The sequence below is a fragment of the Dasypus novemcinctus genome, chromosome 2 (assembly GCF_030445035.2).
Source record: "Dasypus novemcinctus isolate mDasNov1 chromosome 2, mDasNov1.1.hap2, whole genome shotgun sequence".
NCBI classification, from domain to species: Eukaryota; Metazoa; Chordata; class Mammalia; order Cingulata; family Dasypodidae; genus Dasypus; species Dasypus novemcinctus.
In genome coordinates, this window is record NC_080674.1 from 121,821,414 (window position 1) to 121,844,134 (window position 22,721).

Sequence of the window (22,721 nt, forward strand, 5' to 3'; positions counted from 1 at the left end):
CCCTAATGCATTGGGAGCCACCATTTCTCTCGAGAGATACAATTTCCTCTATTCGAGAACATCAGTCCTCCCCAGGATGTGGGTATACCTTCACTCTCATTATATGGGTCTCTATCCAATGATATAACCCACTATGGCAAAATGAGCACTCACATACTCCCTAGGAGCCTGTCCTGTGTTGGATTATCCCCTTTAAGCATCTTAAATAGGTAACTTTCCTTATTACATTATTGAAAAAGTTTTCTCAGCATTATACTCTCAACCAAATACCTAACAATCTCCTACGTTTGTATGTTTCCCCACCCTCCCCCCAATTTCTTGGGCAATACTATCCATCCTCCCATCCCTAGCCCCCCTCAAGCCCACAAAGCTCCACCCAAAGGTAACCCTATACCCCCATTTTATCCCTTCCTTGTACAAATACTTACCTCCAGTTTATCATAGATTTCACCCATGTAGGTGTAAGCTTGCATCATTCCTCTACCTCTCAATTTCCTTTAAGCCTACCATCCAGTCTCTAGCTCTCTGAGACAACTTGGTTTACTTATTTCATATCATTGAGGTCATGTAGTATTCGTCCTTCAATGCCTGGGTTGCTTCACTCAACATAAGGTTCTCAAGATTCATCCATGTTATCTTGTGTGTTTGTAGTGTATTCGTTCTTAAAGCTGAGTAGTATTCCATTGTATGTATATATCACATTTTACTTATTCATTCATCTGTTGATGGGCATTTGGGTTGATTCCAACTTTTGGCAATAGTGAACAATGCTTCTATGGACATTGGTGTGCATATATCAGTTTGTGTCCTTGTTTTCAGTTCTACTGGATATATACCCAGCAGTGGAATTGCTGGGTCATATGGCAAATCTATAGCTAGTTTTTGAGAAACCGCCAAACTGTCCTCCAGAATGGCTAGATCCTTCTGCATTCCCACCAGCAGTGGATGAGTGTTCCCATTCCTCCACATCCTCTCCAGCATTTGTAGTCTTCTGTTTTTTTCATAGCTGCCAATCTTATGGGAGTAAGATGGTATCTCATTGTAGTTTTGATTTGCATTTCCCTGATAGCTAGAGATTTGGAGCATTTTTTCATGTGCTTTTTAGCCATTTGTATTTCTTCTTTGGAGAAGTGTCTGTTTAAATCTTTTTCCCATTTTTTAAATGGGTTGTTTGTCTTTTTATTTTTGAGATATAGGAGTTCTTTATATATGCAGGTTATAAGTCTCCTATCAGATATATGGTTACCAAATATTTTCTCCCACTGTGCAGGTTCTCTTTTCACTTTCTTGACAACAACCTTTGAGGTGCAGAAGGCTTTAATTTTGAGGAAGTCCCATTTATCTATTTGTTCTTTTGCTGCTCGTGCTTTTGGTGTGAAGTTCATGAAGCCATTTCCTATTACAAGGTCTTGTAGATGCTTCCCTATACTGCTTTCCAAAGTCTTTATGGTCTTGGCTCTTACATTGAGGTCTTTGATCCATCTTGAGTTGATTTTTGTATAAGGTGTGAGATGGTAATCCTCTTTCATTCTTTTATAAATGTATATCCAGTTCTCTATGCACCATTTGTTGAATAGGCCATTCTCTCCCATTTGAGAGGGTTTGGTGGCTTTATCAAATATTATATGACTATATATATGAGGATCTATATCAGAACTCTCAATTCGGTTCCATTGGTCTGTGTGTCTCTCCTTGTGCCAATACCATGTTGTTTTCACTAATGTAGCTTTGTAGTATGTTTTGAAGTCAGGTAGTGTGATTCCTCCAATTTTGTTTTTCTTTTTCAATATATCTTTGGCTATTCGGGGCCTCTTTTCTTTCCAAATAAATTTCATAGCTAGTTTTTCTAGTTTTTAAAGAATGGTGTGTTGATTTTTATTGGGATTGCATTGAATGTGTAGATCAGTTTTGGTAGGATAGACCTCTTAATAATATTTAGTCTTCCTATTCATGAACAGGGAATATTCTTCCATTTATTTAGGTCTTCTTTGATTTCCTTGAACAGTTCTCTGTGTATAAGTTTTTTATATCTTTAGTTAAATTTATTCTTAGGTATTTGATTTTTTTATTGACTATTGTAAATGGTATTTGTTCCTTGATTTCCTCCTGAGCTTGCTCATTGTTGGTGTACAGAAATGCTACTGATTTTTGCACATTGATCTTATAACCTGCGACTTTATTAAACTCATTTATGAGTTCTAGAAGCTTTGTTGTAGACTTCTCAGGGTTTTCTACGTATAGGATCATGTCATCTGCAAATAATGAAATTTTGACTTCTTCCTTTCCAATTTGAATGCCTTTTATATCTGGTTCTTGCCTCAGTGCTTGAGCAAGTACTTCTAAGACAATGTTAAATAGAAGAAGTGATAGTGGGCATCCTTGTCTTGTTCCTGATCTTAGAGAGAAAGATTTTAGGATTTCACCATTGTAAACGATATTGGCTGTGGGTTTTTCATATATACTCTTTATCATGTTCAGAAAATTTCCTTGTATTCCAAGTTTTTGCAGTGTTTTTATCAAGAAAGTGTGCTGTATTTTGTCAAAAGCTTTTTCTGAATCTATAGATATAATGATGTGATTTTTTTCCTTCGATCTGTTTATATGGTGTATTACATTGGTTGATTTTCTTATGTTGAACCATCCTTGCATACCCAGAATGAATCCCACTTGGTCCTGGTGTGTAATTCCTTTAATGCATTGTTGAATACGGTTAGCAAGTATTTTGTTGAGGATTTTTGCATTTAGGTTCATTAGAGAAATCGATATGTAATTTTCCTTTCTTGTTGTGTCTTTGTTTGGCTTTGGTACTAGGGTAATGTTGGCATCATAGAATGAGTTAGGCAATGCTCCTTCTGTTTTGATTTTTTGGAATAGTTTCAGCAAGATTGGTGTCAGTTCTTTCTGGAATGTTTTGTAGAATTCACCTGTGAAGCCATCTGGCCCAGGGCTCTTCTTAGTTGGGAGGTTTTTAATGACTGATTCTATCTCTTTACTTGTGATTGGTTTGTTGAGATCATCAATTTCTTCTTTCATCAATACAGGCTGTTTATGTGTTTCTAGAAATTTGTCCATTTCCTCTGAATTGTCATTTTTGTTGGAATATAGATTTTCAAAGTATCCTCTTATGATAGTCTTTATTTCTATGGGGACAGTGGTGATATCTCCTTTCTCATTTCTTATTTTGTGTATTTGCATCTTCTCTCTTTTTTCCTTTGTTAATCTAGCTAAGGGCTTGTCAATTTTATTGATCTTCTCAAAGAACCAGCTCTTGGTTTTGTTTATCTTTTCAAGTGCTTTCTTATTTTCTATTTCATTTAGTTCTGCTCTTGTCTTTTTTCTTTCTTTCTTTCTTCTTCCTGTGGGGTTACTTTGTTGTTTTTTTACTAATTCCTCCAAATGAGCAGTTAGTTCTTCAATTTTTGCTCTTTCTTCTTTTTTGATGTATGAATTTATGGCTATGATTTTCCCTCTCAGTACTGCTTTTGCTGCATCCCATAAGTTTTGGTATGTTGTGTTATTATTTTTATTAGTTTCAAGGTACTTATTAATTTCTTTTGAGATTTCCTCTTTGACCCACTGTTTTTCTAAGAGTGTGCTATTTAATTTCCATATCTTGGTGTGAAATCTGGGCCTCTGTCCCTTGCAGATTTCCAGCTTCACTCCACTGTGGTCAGAGAAATTATTTTATATGATTTCGATCTTTCTGAATTCATCAAGCCTTTCTTTGTGGCCTAGCATATGGTCTATCTTGGAGAGTGATCCATGTGCCCTTGAGAAAAATGTATATCCTGCTGTATTTGGGTGTAATGATCTGTATATGTCTATTAGATCCAGCTCCTCTAATATACTCTTCAAAGTTTTTTGTTTCTTTATTGATTCTCTTTTGAGATGTTCTGTCCAAAGTTGATAGTGGTGTATTATAGTCTCCCACTATAATTGTAGAGGCATCTATTCCTTCACCTAGTTTTTCCAGTGTTTGCCTCATGTATTTGGAAATGCCCTTGTTAGGAGCATAAATATTTATGATTATTCGTTCTTCTTGAAAGATTATCCCTTTCACTAATGTGTAATATCCATCTTTGTCTCTCACAATTGTTTCTCATTTAAAGTCTATTTTGTCTGATATTAATATAGCTACTCCTGCCTTTTTTTGGTTATTGTTTGCTTGTAAGATTGTTTTCCAGCCATTCACTTTCAACCTCCTTGAATCCCTGGGTATAAGATGTGTTTCTTGTAGACAGCATGTCCAATCTTCCAGTCTGAATCTTTTGACAGGTGAGTTTAATCCATTGACATTCAGTGTTACTACTTTCAAGGAATTATTTATGTTAGCCATATTTTGTTTGGACTTGTGTTTGTCACATTTTGTTTGTTTTTTCCTTCACTTTTTGTCTTTTTTGTTGTTCTTACAATCTTCTCCAACTCTGCCTCTCCTGTTTTTTTCTTTCTTCCTGCAGAACTCCCTTTAGTATTTCTTGAAGGGCAGGGTTCTTGTTGGCATACTCTTTTAATTTCTGTTTATCAGTGAATATTTTGAACTCTCCATCATTTTTGAATGCTAGTTTAGCTGGGTAGAGTTTTCTTGGTTGGAAATTTTTTTCTTTTAGTACCTTGACTATATCATACCACTGCCTTCTTGCCTCCATGGTTTCAGATGAGAAATCAGCACTTAATCTTATGGAGCCTCCCTTGTATGTGATGGTTCTCTTTTCTCTTGATGCTTTTAGAATTTTCTCTTTGTCTTGAGCATTGGATAATTTGACAAGTATATGTTTTGGGGTGGGCCTGTTGGGATATATGGTTTTTGGGGTGAGTTGTGCTTCCTGGACATGTACATCCATCTCCCTCAGTAGATTTGGGAAGTTTTCAGCCATTATTTCCTCCAACACCCTTTCTGTCCCCTTTCCCTTCTCTTCTCCTTCTGGGATGCCTATAATACATATGTTTGTGCGTTTTGCATTGTCATTCAGGTCCCTAAGTCTAAGCTGGATTTTTTCTATCTTTTTATCGATCAGTTCTACTATCTGTTTGATTTCACATGTAATGTCTTCCACGTCACTAATTCTCTTCTCTGCCTCTTCTAATCTGCTGCTATTTGCTGTGAGTGTATTTTTGATTTCTTGAACTGTGGTGTTCATCACCATGATATCAGTTATCTTTGCGTATGTCTGCAATTTCCTCTCCAAGGGTTTCCTTCATATTGTTAATCTCTTCCTTTACTTCATTAAGTTGGTCTCTAATATATGTTTTGAGATCTTTAATTACTTGTCCGATGTTCTGTTCCCCTTCCTGGTTTTTAGTTTGTTCATTGGATTCAGCCACGTTTTCCTGATTATTGGTTTGGTTTGTAGTTTTTTGTTGCTGTCTGTTCATCATTTTATCTTGATGGGTTTAATCAGTTCCTTAGCTTCTTTGTATAGTCTTAGGGATTAATTAGTTGTTGTTTGTGCATAAGTGTTATGTCTTCTCTTTGTCACTTTGTTCTTCTTACTCTGTTTCCTTGTTGCTGGCTAAGTTCACTTTGAAGGAAATATTAGGGCCAGGGAAAGCAAAATGAGTAAGAAAAGAAAATGTATAAAGTAGTATTGGTAATAAATGTTAAAAGAACAACAATGTGAGATCTAGGAGAATGGATATTAGACTCATGTAAGTTGTGTAGAGTTATAGCAGTAAGTAGAGTACCTACAATGAGACAGTCAACTGATTATGGGGAGGAATATAGTATGAATTAAAAGGCCAGTGTTTTCATGAGAGAGGGAAAGAGAAAAGAAAGACAGTAATATCAAGAGTGGATAAAAGACAGAAAACAGAGAGACCCGCCGACATGGGCCGCGTTCGCACCAAAACCGTGAAGAAGGCGGCTCGGGTCATCATTGAGAAGTACTACACGCGCCTAGGCAACGACTTCCACACGAACAAGCGCGTGTGCGAGGAGATCGCCATCATTCCCAGCAAAAAGCTGCGGAACAAGATAGCAGGCTATGTCACGCATCTGATGAAGCGGATCCAGAGAGGTCCCGTGCGGGGTATCTCCATCAAGCTGCAGGAGGAGGAGAGAGAAAGGAGAGATAATTATGTTCCTGAGGTTTCAGCCCTGGATCAGGAAATCATTGAAGTAGATCCTGACACTAAGGAAATGCTGAAGCTCTTGGACTTCGGCAGCCTCTCCAACCTGCAGGTCACTCAGCCCACAGTTGGGATGAATTTCAAAACACCACGTGGAGCCGTTTGAATCTTTCTGCTATGCTGTAATATTTTCAATAAACCTGAGGACATCAAAAAAAAAAAAAAAAAAAAAAAAAAAGACAGAAAACAGAACAAAGTTATTAGAAATAAAAGTCAGACAATTTGGGGGCCAAAAAAAGGGAAGTGGAATGTAAGAGAAAAAGTAGATGATGGAGGATAGAAAGATGTGGGGGAAAGGGGATAGTGTAGGTGGCCAAAATCAATACACACAGAAAAGAGGAAATGGAGGATGAGGAAACACAGCAAGCATGAAGTGCTCCCTGTAGCACCTATTATATAAAGAATATAAAATAAAAAAGGAAGAAAAAGAGAGAAAAGAAAAAAAGAGAAAAAGGAGGGGCAAAGAAAAGGGGGGGAAACAAGCAACAAAAAGAAAAAGAGAAAAAAAGCTAAATAAATGAAAAAGGACATTTTGCAAAAATCTCCTCTGTCACTGTCCCACTAAATCAACGTCCAGACACCTCCTGCCCTACAAACACCCGAAACAGCCCGGTCCAACAGGACTCCAACCCTACTCAGCCGCGTCTTTGCAAAAGAGATTATGAGGTGCACTCATTCAGATGCCATCTTGCCCTGCCTTCTGCTCCCTGTTGTATGTTCTTTTTAAAGTGGTCAGACGAATTCAGAGAGATCAATGACTGAGTCTATTATTTTTTCTTCAATAGTACATTCTGTATCCTACATGCCTAGTAGATATGCTACTTAGTAATCACTTATTGTTCATTCATTCATTTTTCAAGCCCCTCTTATGTGTCAGATGTTTTACTAGACACTAAGGACACAAATGGATAAGAAAAAAAAAATCTCAAACATGGTTTTCATCCCTGTGGAACTTACAGTGTAGTGTGTGTGTTGGGGTGGGGGAATGAATCAAATGATCACAAAATGAATGTGAACAGAGTAATGGGTGATAGGAATTATGCGCTACAAGGGAGACTTTACATAGTCCCTGTGGTCACCTAAGGCTTCCCTGAGGAAGTGATCACAGACCCAGAGTTGGGCAGGTGAGAAGTTACATATAAGAAGATGAGGATGGGGAAGCAGACTTGGCCCAGTTGTTAGGGCATCCATCTACCACATGGGAGGTCTGCGGTTCAAACCCCAGGCCTCCTTGACCCGTGTGGAGCTGGCCCATGGGCAATGCCGATGTGCGCAAGGAGTGCTGTGCCACTCAGGGGTGTCCCCCACGTAGGGGTGTCCCCCCGTAGGGGAGCCCCATGCGCAAGGAGTGCGTCTGGTAAGGAGAGCTGCCCAGCGCCAAAGAGAGTGCAGCCTGCCTAAGAATGACACTGCCCACATGGAGAGATGACACAAGATGACGCAGCAAAAAGAAACACAGATTCCTGTGCCGCTGACAACAACAGAAGCAAACAAAGAAGACGCAGCAAGTAGACACAGAGAACAGACAACCGGGGTGGGGAAAGGGGAGAGAAATAAATAAATAAATAGAAGATGAGGATGAAGGGGCAAGCATATTTCAGGCAGAGTAAAGAACATGCTCAATCTGTATTAGGAAAGGATAGAGCATGCTCCAGAGAATGAAAGAAACCACAGTGGGTGGAGAGGAAAGAATGAGGAGCTGCTGGAGAGCAGTGGCTGTCACATCATGTGTGGTAGTTTGAGATTATTTATGAATTCCAAAAGGAGATATTGATTAGGCTTGTAAACTGGTCTGTTCCTCTGAGTGTGATCCCCTTTGACTGTATTAGGTTCAGGTGAGATGTCTTTGATTAAATTATGTTAAGGGCTTTGATTCGGCCATGACATTAGAACCTGCAGGTTGAATTCCGTCCCCTTGGTGGACTACATAAATGGACGCTCAATCAAGAACATGGAAGTAGATAGACAGAGGAAGAGAGACAGCTCCCCCGACATGGCAGAGGCCCCGGGAAGAGAAATGAGCCATTTGCCTGATAATCTACAGCTGATCTTGTGTAGAGCTCAATCAGCTGAGTCAAAAAAAAGAGCCCCAGAAGACAGACAAGCCCAATGTCAGTGTATGGCTGAGATCAGGAGAAGCTGGGACCATGGAGCCTTAAGAGGAAGAGGAAGGCTGAATCCTCACAGATGTCTCCTGCCATCTTGCTTCAACACGTGGCAACAGACTTTGGGTAAGGACGTATCTCTTATGGTACCTTGAGTTGGACTCTTTAGGGCCTTGTAACTATAAGTTTTAACCCCAAATAAATGCCCGTGATGAAAGCCAACAGATTTCTGCTACTTTGCATCAACACGCTTTTCACTAATACATCATTAAGGAATTTGTTCTATGTCTAAAAACAAAGGAAAACCACTGAAGCACTTTAAGCCAGTGGATGACACCATTTTACTTGCCTATTTAAAAGACCACTCTGGTTGCAGTGAGAAAAACAGATGGGGAGCCTTTGTAATGAAAGCAATATTTGGGATGAGGGAGAGGGAGAAGCCAAATATGGCCCCTAGGTTTCTGGTTTTGTCACTACATAGATGGTTCAGCCAATTCGGAGCTGGGGGATGCCAGCAGAGGGCCCTGAGGGAGAAGGAGAGGAGAGTTCAGCTGGGAGTTGGCTGAGTCTAAACAGGCAGATGGTTGTATAGGAGATATACTGTGAGTCTTCAGCATAATTAAAAGCAGGGGGTAGATCACCTGAATAAAGAATAGATCGATAAATGTAGGCTTTTGGTACATAGCAGATTAATACATATCTATATAATGAATATCAAATAAATACTGTTACCTTCTATTCATAGTTTGTTAAAAAATAATATTAATCATGAATGGATATTGGACTTTAAGAAAATCTTTTTCTATTTTTATTAAGATGACCCCTTTTTTACTGATGCAATCTGTTAACGAGGTCAGTGACAGTGATTTTCTAATTTTAAACCCACCTCTTGTTCCTGTAGTTTTATGTCTTTTGCCAGACTGTGAAAAATTTCAGCCTTTATTTCTTCAAATACTTTATCAATCCCACTTCCTTTTTTCTCTCACTGTAGGACTCCAATGACATGAAATATCTTTTGTTTTAGCTCCATATATCTTTGAAGCTCTGTTTATTTAAATTTTTTTTTCAGATATATGATTGGCAATTTTTTTTTCCAATCCGTAGATTGCCTTTCCACTTTCTTGATAATGTCCATTGATGCATAAATGTTTTTTATTTTGGTGAAGTTTAATTTATCTATTTTTACATAAGTGTATTTTTACGTAAGTGTAAAGCTTTTTAGTCTTGGAATAGGCAATAGTTTTTCACTTCCTCCTGTATTTCTGTGAAAAAACAAAACAAAATAAAACAAAAACCAGTATCCTTTCAATAAATCCCTTATCCCCTTAAGGTAGAGTTGGCTTCTCTTGCTTATTAACAAAACATTCTGGGAAGCAGACTTGGCCCAGTGGGTAAGGCGTCCGTCTACCACATGGGAGGTCTGCGGTTCAAACCCTGGGCCTCCTTGACCCGTGTGCAGCTGGCCCATGCGCAGTGCTGATGCACGCAACGAGTGCCTTGCCACGCAAGGGTGTCTCCACGTAGGGGAGCCCCACGTGCAAAGAGTGTACCCCGTAAGGAGAGCCGCCCAGCGCAAAAGAAAGTTCAGCCTGCCCAAGAATGGCACTGCACACACAGAGAGCTAACACAACAAGATGACGCAACAAAAAGAAACAGATTCCCGTGCTACTGACAACAACAGAAGCAGACAAAGAAGAACATGTGGCAGATAGACACAGAACAGACAACTGGAGTAGGGGTGGGGAGAGAAATAAAAGAAAGAAAGAAATCTTTTAAAAAAAACAACATTCTAACACAGGTATCAGCCACAAATGAAGAGGCATTTATATTTAGTTGCAGCAAATTTCTTTTCAAAATGAGTTAAAGACCCTCCTGTTTTTTTTCAACATATCTGGTACTAGTATGATCTCTGCAGCAAAAACTGAAAAATGTTTACACCATGCAGAAATTTTCAACTGAAAATAGAATATAAATTACCTAACTTTCTGGAAGTTACTTTAAATAAGTCTGAGGCAAAGGAGAAGAGAGAATGGAAGGAGGGAGAGAGAAGAAAGTTGGAGGAATGTTTTTCTTTGAACTGCTTCAGATTCAAATTTTAATTTCCATTTAAAATTTTTTTCTACATAGAGCATCTGGCAGTAAACTAGCATTAAATTATATGATTTCTATGATTTTTGCATATATTCTTGGAAGATGAGAGTCAGTTTTGTAGTTTTAATAAACGTTTTCATAAAAGCTGTTAAAAAAAAAAAAAAGGGAAAAATTACTCATATGGTTTGGTCTCCCTCTTCTGGCCATTAAGATGAACTTAAAATTTTATGCAGAGTAAAGTCCAGACAGATATTGCTGAAATAAATTTGGGATTTTTAAAAAAGGTTATTTGGAGATAATTTTTTCAAATGTTTATTTTAATTTTCATCTTAATGTTTTTAAATATATGATGAGCTTTTCAATCTGGAAAATTTATTTTTATTTTTGGTACTTTTTTTGCCTTAACATTATGACTGAAAAACAAAGGATACTTTTTGAAAGAAAATGAGGGCAGATTTCAGATAAAATACCTGACTCCCACTATGCCTTTTCTCAAGAAGCCTTTGGTGAAATTACCTGTAATTCTAGCTCCACCTCACTCTCAGCTGGGCTCTCAGGGCTGCCTGGGAATCCCTCCCTCAGTCTAGTCAGCTCCCAGCTAGTTTTCACAAGAGCTATTTAAGCTTTTACCACCTTCAACTTCTTCATCTTCTCAGCAAATTACTTATGTTGTCTTCTTAAAGATGATAGAGGTCATCTGACCCAGATAACTTTAACTCCCCGATTGTCCTCTCCCACAAATCCTGATAAGAATCTCTATCCTACCTCTTCTAGCCTATAGTTCCAGTGAAGCACATTTCTCTCTGTCAAAGAACAGGTGACTAGAAAGACCTCTGAATATCATATGTTCTTGACTCTTCAGAAACCCCATTGCCACAGTCCAATATCATTTTCCTCTTTATTTTTTATATTATTGCTCTCTTCCTCTTTGTTGGTTTTTCATTTTCAGAATATAATCATATTTATGTCAACTGGGGTTTTTCAATTCCAAACAGTTCTAACTTAGGCCAAAAAAAAAGAAAAGAAAGAAAAAGTCCCACCAAATCTAAAGAAATGCGGCTGAGCCAGGCCTAGGGAAGAACAGGTATCAAGGCAATTCCATGGGTGGGGTAGCAGCACTCAGAGACAGAATTCTCAGAACACTGCACTGGGGTCCATCAGCTCTAACCGTGTTTTATTTTTATTTTATTTTTGTCCTGATATCAATCACTCAAAATTTAAAGTCCCCCGGGAAAGTGTAAAATGATCCTGGTTTGGGTCAGAAACCCACCAGATTAGCAGTCCCACCAAGACAGCAGAGAGTGGAAAAGAGGATTTGTCCAAGTCATATCAGGACCTGTTGCCAAAAAGTGGGAAAGATGCTCGGCAAGTAACCCACTGCACTGCTGATTCTCAAGTTTCATCTTGCAAAAGCAATTGTAGAAAAACTCACTCTTTGACCTCCATGCTGATTGCTGCTCCCTCCCCCTTTAAAAAATAATGTTCTAAACTCCTTCGCTCCACTCCCTGATCACTTGCTTATTCATTTCTTAATGCACTGTGAGACTGCATCTTCCGCCACCCCCTAATCCACCAAAGCTGCCCTTGCCAAGATCCCCAAGGAACTCACTGTTGCTAAAGCCCAAGGCCAGCCTTATTTTGGTTGACCTGCTCATACTTGACTCTGCTGGCTGTGCTATGCCATTTGAAACCTTCTCAAACTTTGATTTCCCTCCTGCTTTCCTCATCCCTTCCCAATCCCCCTGGTTGGTTTTTATTCTCTGCTCAGTCAAGGAGTTTGGTGTTTCTCAGGTTTTTGTCCTGAGCCTGATCCTTTTCTCCTTGCCACTTCTTTTTTTTTTTTTTTTAAAGATTTATTTATTTATTTAATTTCCCCCCCTCCCCCGGTTGTCTGGTCTTGGTGTCTATTTGCTGCGTCTTGTTTCTTTGTCCGCTTCTGTTGTCGTCAGCGGCACGGGAAGTGTGGGCGGCGCCATTCCTGGGCAGGCTGCTCTTTCTTTTCACGCTGGGCGGCTTTTCCTCACGGGCGCACTTCTTGCGCGTGGGGCTCCCCCACGCGGGGGACACCCTTGAGTAGCACGGCACTCCTTGCGCGCATCAGCGCTGCGCATGGCCAGCTCCACACGGGTCAAGGAGGCCCGGGGTTTGAACCGCGGACCTCCCATGTGGTAGACGGACGCCCTAACCACTGGGCCATTTCCCTCCTTGCCACTTCTTATCTTTCCCATTCACTATCCATCTCTGGGCAGGACAGGGGGGAAGGGGCTAGGTCTACAGTGGGTAAATGAGCTCACATCCTGGCTCCATCCACCATTGGCCAACCCTGTGATCTTGGGAGAGCTACTCAAGCTGTCATGGGGAGAGCTTCCTTATCTGCTTATTGTGAGATTTTATTTTAAAATGTTCGTAAATCATTTAAAACAATGCTGGGCAGAGAGTCGCCCAGCTTGATAAATGTTGACTGCGCATTATGCATTTGGGGCCTAATCATATCAAATCAGTCATAGCACTTTGTAACCTTTTCTTTTTCCTTTTCTTCTTCTTTTTTTTTTTTTTTTTTTTTTTTTGCCTTATACTAATTTGTAAGTTACTTAAAGGGAATGTTTTGGTTTTTGTTTTAGTGTCAGACCCCTAACAGAACCTGGCACAGAAATCTTTACTTTCTGATACTACAAGATATTCCAGGCTCTTTGTATATTTCCTGCCCCAGTTCTAGAATCAGACATTTCTCCAAGAAGCCCTGGTTCCTTTTATTGGAGAACAGTATTAGAAGCCAAGATCTGGGTGCTGAGTGATCTTGAAGTATGAGATTTTTAAACTTAAGTTATGCCTCAGACCAAATGCTACACAATTTCCTGTTTACAAAGTTTTATCTTGATGAACAAAACTATGGAAAAAGTCATCATAGAATCAAAAGAATATTTTAGACACATTTGAAATAAAGTATTTGTACATTACTCTCATTGCAGCATGGGTTTTATAAAGTTTCTTGAGTTCTGGAAAGGCAGCTACTAAGAAAGTGCAATATTTTCACTTATTTTTCAGAGCCCCAATAAAACTCACTCATTGCATAATGAAACAAACAAACAAAAGAATGTCATTTCTTTAGGGACATACATTCTTCCTCTTGAAGTTGAATGTTCACAAATTTGTATACTCTTAGACACACTACTTAATTAAATTAACCTTTCAGCTGAGATGTTATATCTTCTTTGCAAAAGGGTCTGAATTAGTTTAACTTTAGCTATCTATAAGGTACCAGGGCAATACTAGGCATTGTGAGGTCTCCAAGGAAAAGAAGAATGGACCTATGCCTTCTCCTACAGTTTGGCTAATGAGGAAACTCAGTCACATATGATTACTTGCAAAAACGGTCAACCCTCAGGAAGCCCAGGGAAGAGGGCGATGAGGTGGTTTGGATAGAATATTGTAGGAACTGAGTTAGATCTTGGCATTTCTCCACACAGGTGCTAGTGCCACTTTGGGTGGCCCATTCAGTGTTGTGTGATACTATACTGTGCATTCCTGCCATGTAAGTAGCAGTGGTGTTCCAGGTATTGTGACACTCAAAACACTGCTACAGAATTCCTTCTGGAGAAGTGGTGCAGTGTCTCCACCTGATGAAGACCCTTGGGAGGCTATACCACAAAGGAGAAACTTCAAGACTAGACACAGAAGTGAGAGTGGGCATGGCATGTTATTGGAACAATAAGGGATTCCTCTGGCTGAGTAAAGAGCTAAGCTAATCCCATATAGTACCTGGGGCTGTAAAGAGGCATATTAGGACCTCTCTGACCCTCTGCTTGTTAGAAGCATAACTTTATCTTTAGTAAGGCTGTGCTGACACACATTGATTCTAGAGGAAAGTAATTGTGCCCGTTTAGTCAATTCACTAATCTAAGCAAACAACAGAAAAAAAATTCTTTTAAAATCCAGTGTAAACAATAGATAGGCCATTATTTTGAAGAGATTACATTCTTTTCAAATGTATATAAATAACATTAATAATTTACTTAGGATCTTTCTTTCCTTAAACACACACACATGCAAAAAGCCTTAAGTAAGTTAAAGGCTCTTTATGATACTGATTAATGCATTAATGTTATATAGATTACTATGAGAATGATGTTAATGCTTGGATTACCCCCGAGATTTTTATTAATATGTAACTACTTTAACCCCTACTATAAAGAGATCTGGATATATGTCACTTTGCTTTCATTAAGTTTTGAATAATGATTTTAATATGATTTTACTGGTTTGTTTCTTTTGTTTTTTTAGGTACTAGGCATTGAACCAAGGGCACTCAAAACAGGCACTCAAACACTGAGCTACATCTGCTCCCCTTTACTGTTTTTGTAAAAAAAACACATTCTTGTTCTTAGAAATTTAAGCAATGAAGAGAAGTACAATGTCGAAGGAAAAAATTACAGACTATCTTACCAACCAGAAACAATATTGTGAACCTTAGTCAATCTAGATTTATATATGATATTTATATATATATATAGAAATTGCTTTCCAAAAGTGGATGAGAGGAGAAGAAAAGAAGGAATGACTATGCTTAGATAGACATTTCTTTAACCAAGAGATGTTTGAGACTTCTAGAAAGATGGTGGACTAGAAAGACATGAGACTCTCTTCACTCCCAGAAAAATAGCTAGAAGATAGGCAGAAACAGCCTGGAAAAAAGTCTTCTAGGGTTTAGGACACCAGGGGAAGACTGGACACTGCCCAGAGGAGAGAGGGACAAAGGAAAAGTATTGCGACAACAGAAATACACTAGAAATTTTTGAATTCTCAGGCCTCAGGACCGATGGCTAAGAGACAAAGTGGGCCCCAGGGATCCACCTCTCCAGGAAAGGGAAGAGAGGGACACAGCTTAAGGCTGACTCAGGTTTGACCCACAGATTTGGTCTGCTGTCTCCCACAAGCCCTTCCAGGCCAGGTGGGGCCTGTTTGCTTTGGGAGCCGGCAAGGGGCTAAAGAGATTCAACCCTTTCTTTTTTTTTTTTTTTTTTTTAATTTACCAGAGATTCTTTATGTAGAAATCTGACCTGTTAAAAAAAATGTTTTCACCATTCATTGTATTAACTATACTCTCCTTGTAGCAGACTCTACATAGTGGTCCATCTTCTGTTCATTACAGTACCTGTAATAGTTCTCAACACTCTCCAGACTTGGAATATTGAATGCATCATGATTTCCTCTAATATCTAGCCACTTGGTTTTTTCCATGACTCTTGTCCTCTTTAGAATACCCTGGTAAGTTTGCCGTTCTACTTCACGCTGCCTGGATCCCAGCTTGTCCTTTGTTTTGGCATCTGTCAGGTCTCCTGTTACTAGGATGACAGCTGGTTGAACGATGTCAATAGTTTCAGAACAGAACTTCTCTAAGTCTGTTGCTCTGCCTCGATCCTGAAACCTGCTCAGGTGAAGGTCGGATATCTGCAGACCCCAGAAGATATTGTTGTCTCCCGGGCCCGGAGCGGGCTGCTGGCTTCAGGGGACGCGGGGCTTCTGCAGCGGCGCGGGCGTGCGGGCCGGGCTGTAGTGCTCCAAGAGCAGGGTTGCCAGCGCCGCGGCGCCAGCCCTACCACCACCGTCAGCGCCAGCGCTGAGGCCATCCCGTCCGCCCACCGAGGTGCGGCCCTCGCAGGTCGCGGGGCGCCTAGATTCCACCCTTTCAATCTCCCTCTCTACTGACTGGGACTGGTTGTTGAGGACATAGAGGGGAGTGGAATTACTTCCTACTCAGGAAAAGGGAGGGGGCTGCCAGCAAAGATTAGAGAACTGCTTGTGAGAAAGTTTGAATTATGAAGCTCTTAACCTTGAGGCAGGAACCTCTGTCACATTGATTCTATCCAAGTTGCAGCAAATATACACAGGCCAGGCATTGAAAAAGAGGCCTGCAAAGAGCGCCATCTGCTGGCAGAAAAAGAACTGCATGTGAGGAAATTAAAAGTAAATAAATGAGAGACTTTTTCAGGCCTTTATAGCTTCCCTCCCCAATGCCCCAGGAAGCAGGTCTGCAACCCATTGCTGGGGCCAGGAACCAGATTTGAGCAACTCACAAAGACAATCCCAGAACAGGTTGTACCAAGAATGAAAGAATAGCAGTAACACACAGCTTCCCTCCACTATGAAAGAGAGAGAAATCAAGCATCTGAGTGAAACTCACCACCCTAATCAGATGCCTAGACATCAGCAAAAAATTACAAGCCATACTAAGAAAATGGAGAAATGACCCAAGAAAAAGCACTTATCAAAGACCCAAAAGAGATGCAAGATTTGAGACAAACAGTCAATGAGAGGCACACAAATTTCCAAAATCAAAATAATGAGCTGAAAGATAATATGGCTAAAGAGTACTGGGGGAGTGTGTGAACCTCAGGGTAAACTATTATCTGTGTGGAGCAGCAGTGCTCCAAAACGTGTTCACTGAGTGCAATGAGTGTGCTGCAATGATGGGGGAGATTGGTGGTGTGGGAGGAGTGGGATGGGGGGTGGGGGGGTATATGGGAACCTCTTATATTTTTTAATGTAATTTTTGTGTGTGATTATATATCTTCAAAAAATACAATTTACAAAAATGATGGGGTGGGGGGTGGGGAGTGGGGTATATGGGAACCTCTTATGTTTTTTATTTTTATTTTTTATGTTTTCTAATGTAATGTTCATTGTGATCTATTAGCTTTAATCTAAAAAGTGTAAAAAAACCCTACATCTAAAAAAAAGAGAGAGATAAGGGATATCAAAAAGACTCTGAGTGAGGACAAAGAAGAATTTGAAAACATGAATAAAAAAGTGACAGACCTCATGGGGATGAAAAACACAATAGGTGAAATAAAAAACACATAAGAGGGAAGCAGACTTGGCCCAATGGATAGGGCGTCCACCTACCACATGGGAGGTCCACAGTTCAAACCCTGGGCCTCCTTGACCTGTGTGGAGCTGGCCCATGCGCAGTGCTGATGTGCTCAAGGAGTGCCCTGCCATGCAAGGGTGTCCCCTGCATAGGGGAGCCCCATGTGCAAGGAGTGTGCCCTGTAAGGAGAGCCATCCAGTGTGAAAGAAAGTGCAGCCTGCCCAGGAATGGCGCTGCACACATGGAGAACTGACACAACAAGATGACGCAACAAATAGAAACACAGATTCCCAGTGCCACTGATAAGGATAGAAGCCGTCACAGAAGAACACACAGCGAATGGACACAGAGAGCAGACACCTGGGGGGGGGGGAACAGGAGAGGAAAAAAGCACATTAGAGGGAGCTAATGTGGCTCAGTGGTTGAGAGCTGGCATCCCACATACAAAGCCCTGAGTTCAATCCCCAGCCCAGGTACCTCAAAAGAAAATTAAAAAAACAAGATACATTAGAAGCATACAACAGCAGACTTGAAATGATAGAAGAAAGAACAAGTGATGGAGAAGACAGAATTGCTGTAACAAGAGAGAAAAGAATGGAAAAAATTGAGCAGGGGCTCAGGGAATGAATGATAATACCAAACACAACCACATACATTTCATGAGAGTTCCAGAAGGAAAAGATAAGGACAAAGGGACAGAAAGAGTATTTGACAAAATAATAGCTGAAGATTTCCCAACTCTCACAGAAGAAATGAACTTACTTGACCAAGAAGTCCAGCATACCCAATCAAAATAAATGTGAATAGACCTACTCCAAGATACATACTACTCAGAATTTCAAATGTCAAAGATAAAGAGAAAATTCTGAGAGCAGCAAGGTAGAAGCAAACCATCATATACAAGGGATACCCAGTTAAACTTAGCATGGATTTCTCATCAGAAACCATGGAGGTTGAGAGGACAGTGACATGATACAATTAGGATACCAAAAGAGAAAACCTTCCAGCTGAGAATCTTTATCCAGCAAAAGTGTCCTTAAAATATGAAGGTGAGTGTAAAACATTAACAAACAAACAGAAACTAAGAGAGTTCATAAAAAAGAAGCCACCTGTGCAGGAAATATTAAAAGAAGCCATAAAGGCTGAAAGAAAAAGTAAGGAGAGAGAGACTTGGAGGAGAGTACAGAAGAAAGAATAGCAGAAAGGGTAGCCAAAAGACTAAAAAGACAGATGAAAATAAGATATGACATATGAAAATCAAAGAATGAAATGGAAATAAATAATGCATTAATAGTAAAATCATTGAATGTGAATGAATTAAACTCCCCTATCAAACATATAGACTGGCTGAATGGATAAAAAACATGAGCCAGTCATATGCTGCCTATAAGAGACTCACTTTAGACACAGGGAAACAAATCAGCTAAAGTGAAAGATTGGAAAAAGCTACTCAATGCAAAGAGTAACAAAAAAAAGTAGGGTAGCTATACTGATATCGGACAAAACAGACTTTAAATGCAAAAAAGTTATAAGAGATACAGAAACCATTATATACTAATAAAAGGGAAAATCCATCCAGAAGAAATAACAGTCATAAATATCTACGCACCTAACCAGGGTGCCCCAAAATACATGAGGCAAACTCTGGGAAAACTGAAGGGAAAAATAGACATCTCTACAATAATTGTTGGAGAGTTCAACACACCACTCACATCATTAGATAAAATAATTACAGAGATGATCAACAAGGAAACAGAAAACTTGAACAATATGATAAACGAGCTAGACCTAACACATATACTGACATAAACTCAGCAGATTATACATTCCTCTCAAGTGCCCATGGATCTTTTTCCAGGATAGATCACGTTAAGTCACAATGCAGCTCTCAATAAATATAAAAAGATCATAATTGGGAAGCAGATTTGGCTCAAAGGATAGAGCATCTGCCTACCACAGGGAGGTCCAAGGTTCAAACCCAGGGCCTCCTGACCCATGTGGTGAGGCTGGCCCACATGCAGTGTTGATGCACAGAAGGAGTGCCCTGCCATGCAGGGGTGTCCCCCACGTAGGGAAGTCCCATGTGCAAGGAGTGCACCCCGTAAGGAGAGATGCCCTGCACGAAAAAAGTGCAGCCTGCGCAGGAGTGAGGCCACACACACAGAGAGCTGATGCAGCAAGATGATGCAACAAAAAGAGACACAGATTCCCAGTGCTTTTGATAAGAATACAAGTGGACACAGAAGAACACACAGCAAATGGACACAGAAAGCAGACAACTGGGGAGGAGGGCCAGGGAAGGGGAGAGAAATAAATAAATAAATAAATAAATAATAAAAAGATCATAATTATACAAAGCACCTTCTCAGATCATAATGAAATGAAACTGGAAATCAATAATAGGAAAGTGGTAAATCCACAAATGCAAAAGAGGCTAAACAAACTCTCCTAAATAATTAGTGGGTCAAAGAAGAAATTGCAATTGAAATCAGTAAATTTATTGTGACAAACAAAAACAAGAACATAACTTATTAGAACTTATGGGATATTGCAAAGGCAGTGCTGAGAGGGGAATTTATGGCCCTAAATGCCACTATTTAAAAAGATCTGAAAGATTTAACTGAACAACTGAAGAAACTAGAAAAAGAAGAGCAAACCATTCCCAAAGCAATCAGAAGGAAAGAAATAATAAAGATTAGAGCAGAAATAAATGACATTGAAACAATAACAGAAAAAACAATAGAGAAAATCAACAAAACCAAAAGCTGGTTCTTTGAGAAGATTTTTTTAAAAATTGGCAAACCCCTAGCTAGACTAACAAAGAAAAAAAGAGAGATGATGCAAATAAATAAAATCAGAAATAAAAGGGGTGAAGTTACAAATGACCCCACAGAAATAAAAGGATCATAAAAGGATATTATAAGAAACTATATGTCAACAAACTAGACAACCTAGATGAAATGGACAAAATCTTAGAAATGCACAAGCAACCTACACTGATGCTACAAGAAATGTAAGAATGTAACAAACCAATCACATTTAAAGAGATTGAATCAGTCATTAAAAATCTGCCCGTGAAGAAAAGTCCAGGACCAAATAACTTGACAGGTGAATTCTACCAAGCACATTGAGAAGAATTAACACCAATCCTGTTTAAACTCTTCCAAAAAATTGAAGAGGAGGGAAAATTGCCCAACACATTTTATGATGTCAACATCACCCTAATACCAAAGACAGGTAAAGACACTACAAGAAAAGAAAATTACAGCCCAATCTCCCTAATAAACACAGATGTAAACATTCTCAACAAAATACTTTTAAGGAGAATCCAACAGCATATCAAAAGACTTATACGTCATGACCAAGTGGGATTTCTTCAAGGGTGGTTCAGCATAAGAAAATCAATCAATGTAATATACCACATTAACAAATTGAAGGAAAAAACCACATGATCATCTCCATCGATGCAGACAAGGCATTCGATAAAATCCAGCATCTTTTTTTGATAAAAACACTTCAAAAGATAGGAACAGAAGGAAAATTCCTTAAAATGTTAGAAAGGCATATATTAAAAACCCACAGCCAACATCATACTCAGTTGGGAAAGGTTGAAAGCTTTCCCTCTAAGATTGGGAACAAGAAAAGGATACCCACTGTCACTATTGTTATTCAACATTGTGCTAGAAGTTCTAGCTAGAGCAATTAGACAAGAAAAACAAAAAAGGTATCCAAATAGGAAAAGAGGAAATTAAACTCTATTTGCGAATGACATGATCCTATATTTAGAAAATTCTGAAATGTCTACAGCAAAGCTATTTTAGCTGATAAATGAGTTCAGCAAAGTGGCAGTTTACAAGATCAACATGCAAATATCAGTAATATTTCTGTACACTAATATGAAACAATTTAATGAGGAAATTAGGGAAAATTTCCATTTACAATAGCAATAAAAAGACTCAAATACCTAGAAACCAATTTAACCAAAGAAGTACAGGACCTATGTGCAAAAACTGCAAAACAATGCTAAAAGAAATCAATGAAGACCTAAACAAATAGGAAGACATTCTGTATTCATGGATTGGAAAACTAAATATCATGAAGATGTCAATCCTACCCAAACTGATTAATATATTCATTGCAATACCAATCAAAATTCCAAATGCAAACTTCACAGAAATAGAAAAGGCAATTACCAAATTCATTTAGAAGGGAAAGTGCACCTGAATAGCAAAAGCATTCTAAAAAAGAAAAGCAACATGGGAGGAATTTCACTGCCTGACCATGAAACATATTAAAAAGCTACAGTAGTCAAAACAGCATGGAACTGCTGTAAAGACAGACACATTGATCAGGGGAATAGAACTGAGAGTCCAGAAATAACCCCCTACCTCTATGGTCAACTGGTTTTTGACAAACCTACCAAAGCCATGTTAATGGGACAAAACGGTCTGCTCAGCAAATGGTGCTGGAAGAACTGGATGTCCATAACCAAAAGAATGAAAGAGGACCCCTATCTCATTCTTTTCACAAGGATCAACTCAAAATGGATCAAAGATCTAAATATAAAAGCCAGGACCATAAAACTGCTAGAAGAAAATGTAGGGAAACCTCTTAAAGACCTTGTGGTATGTGGTGGTTTCTTGGGCCTTACACACAAATCATGCCCAACAACAACAAAATAGATAAATGGGACCTCCTCAAAATTAATCACTTTTGTACTTCACAGGACTTTGTCAATAGGGTAAAAAGGCAACCAACTTAATGAGAGAAAATATTTGGAAATCACGTCTGACAAGGGTTTAATATTCATGATATACACAGAAATCATACAACTCAACAATAAAAAGACAAAATACCCAATTAAAAATGGCCAAGAGTCTTGAATAGACATTTGTCCAAAGAAGAAATTCAAGTGGCAAAAAAAAAAAAAAACTCATGAGGGAAGTGTATGTGGATCAAGCGATAAGGCCTCTGCCTACCATATGAGAGGACACAGGTTCAATCCCTGGGGACTCCTGGTGAAAAAGAAGAAGAGAAAGTGTGCCTGATTGGTGAGCCAGTGCCCATGTGGTAAGCCAAGTGCCACGCACAGTGAGTTGAGTGCCCATGTGAGTGCCTGCATGGCAAGCTGAGTGCCCATGCAGCAAGCCGAGTGCCCACGTGGTGAGCTGAGTGTCAGCATGGCAAGCCGAGTGCCTGTGTGAGTGCCATGTGGTGAGCCAGTGCCTGCACAGTGAGCCAGTACCTGCGTGGTGAGCTGAGTGCCCACACAGCAAGCCAAGTGCCCACATGGTGAGCCAGTGCCCACACAAGTGAGTCATGCAGCAAGATGATGATGCAACAAAAGAGAAACAAAGGGGAGAGTTAAGGAAGCATAGCAGAGAACAGGAACTGAGGTGGCACGTTTAACAGGGAACCTTTCTCCACATCAGAGGTCCACAGGATCAAATCCCAGTGAGTCCCAGAGGAGAAGGAAAAAAAGAGAAGACAAAAAGAGAAATAGATACAGAAGATCACACAATGAATGTACA

At 39.5% G+C, this 22,721-nt stretch overlaps 1 protein-coding gene across 1 annotated transcript; it reads left to right on the forward strand.

Moving 5' to 3' along the window:
- The first annotated feature begins 5,815 nt into the window (after positions 1–5,815).
- On the forward strand, positions 5,816–6,305 carry LOC131280155 (small ribosomal subunit protein eS17). The gene has a single exon (XM_058306255.2). The coding sequence runs from the start codon at positions 5,825–5,827 to the stop codon at positions 6,230–6,232; it is 408 nt and encodes a 135-aa protein (XP_058162238.1). The 5' UTR covers positions 5,816–5,824; the 3' UTR covers positions 6,233–6,305.
- Positions 6,306–22,721: the final 16,416 nt, after the last annotated feature.

What these genes read in the sequence shown, in the direction of transcription:
- LOC131280155 (XM_058306255.2), top strand. Translation starts at nt 5,825, where the DNA reads ATGGGCCGCGTTCGCACCAAAACCGTGAAGAAGGCGGCTCGGGTCATC.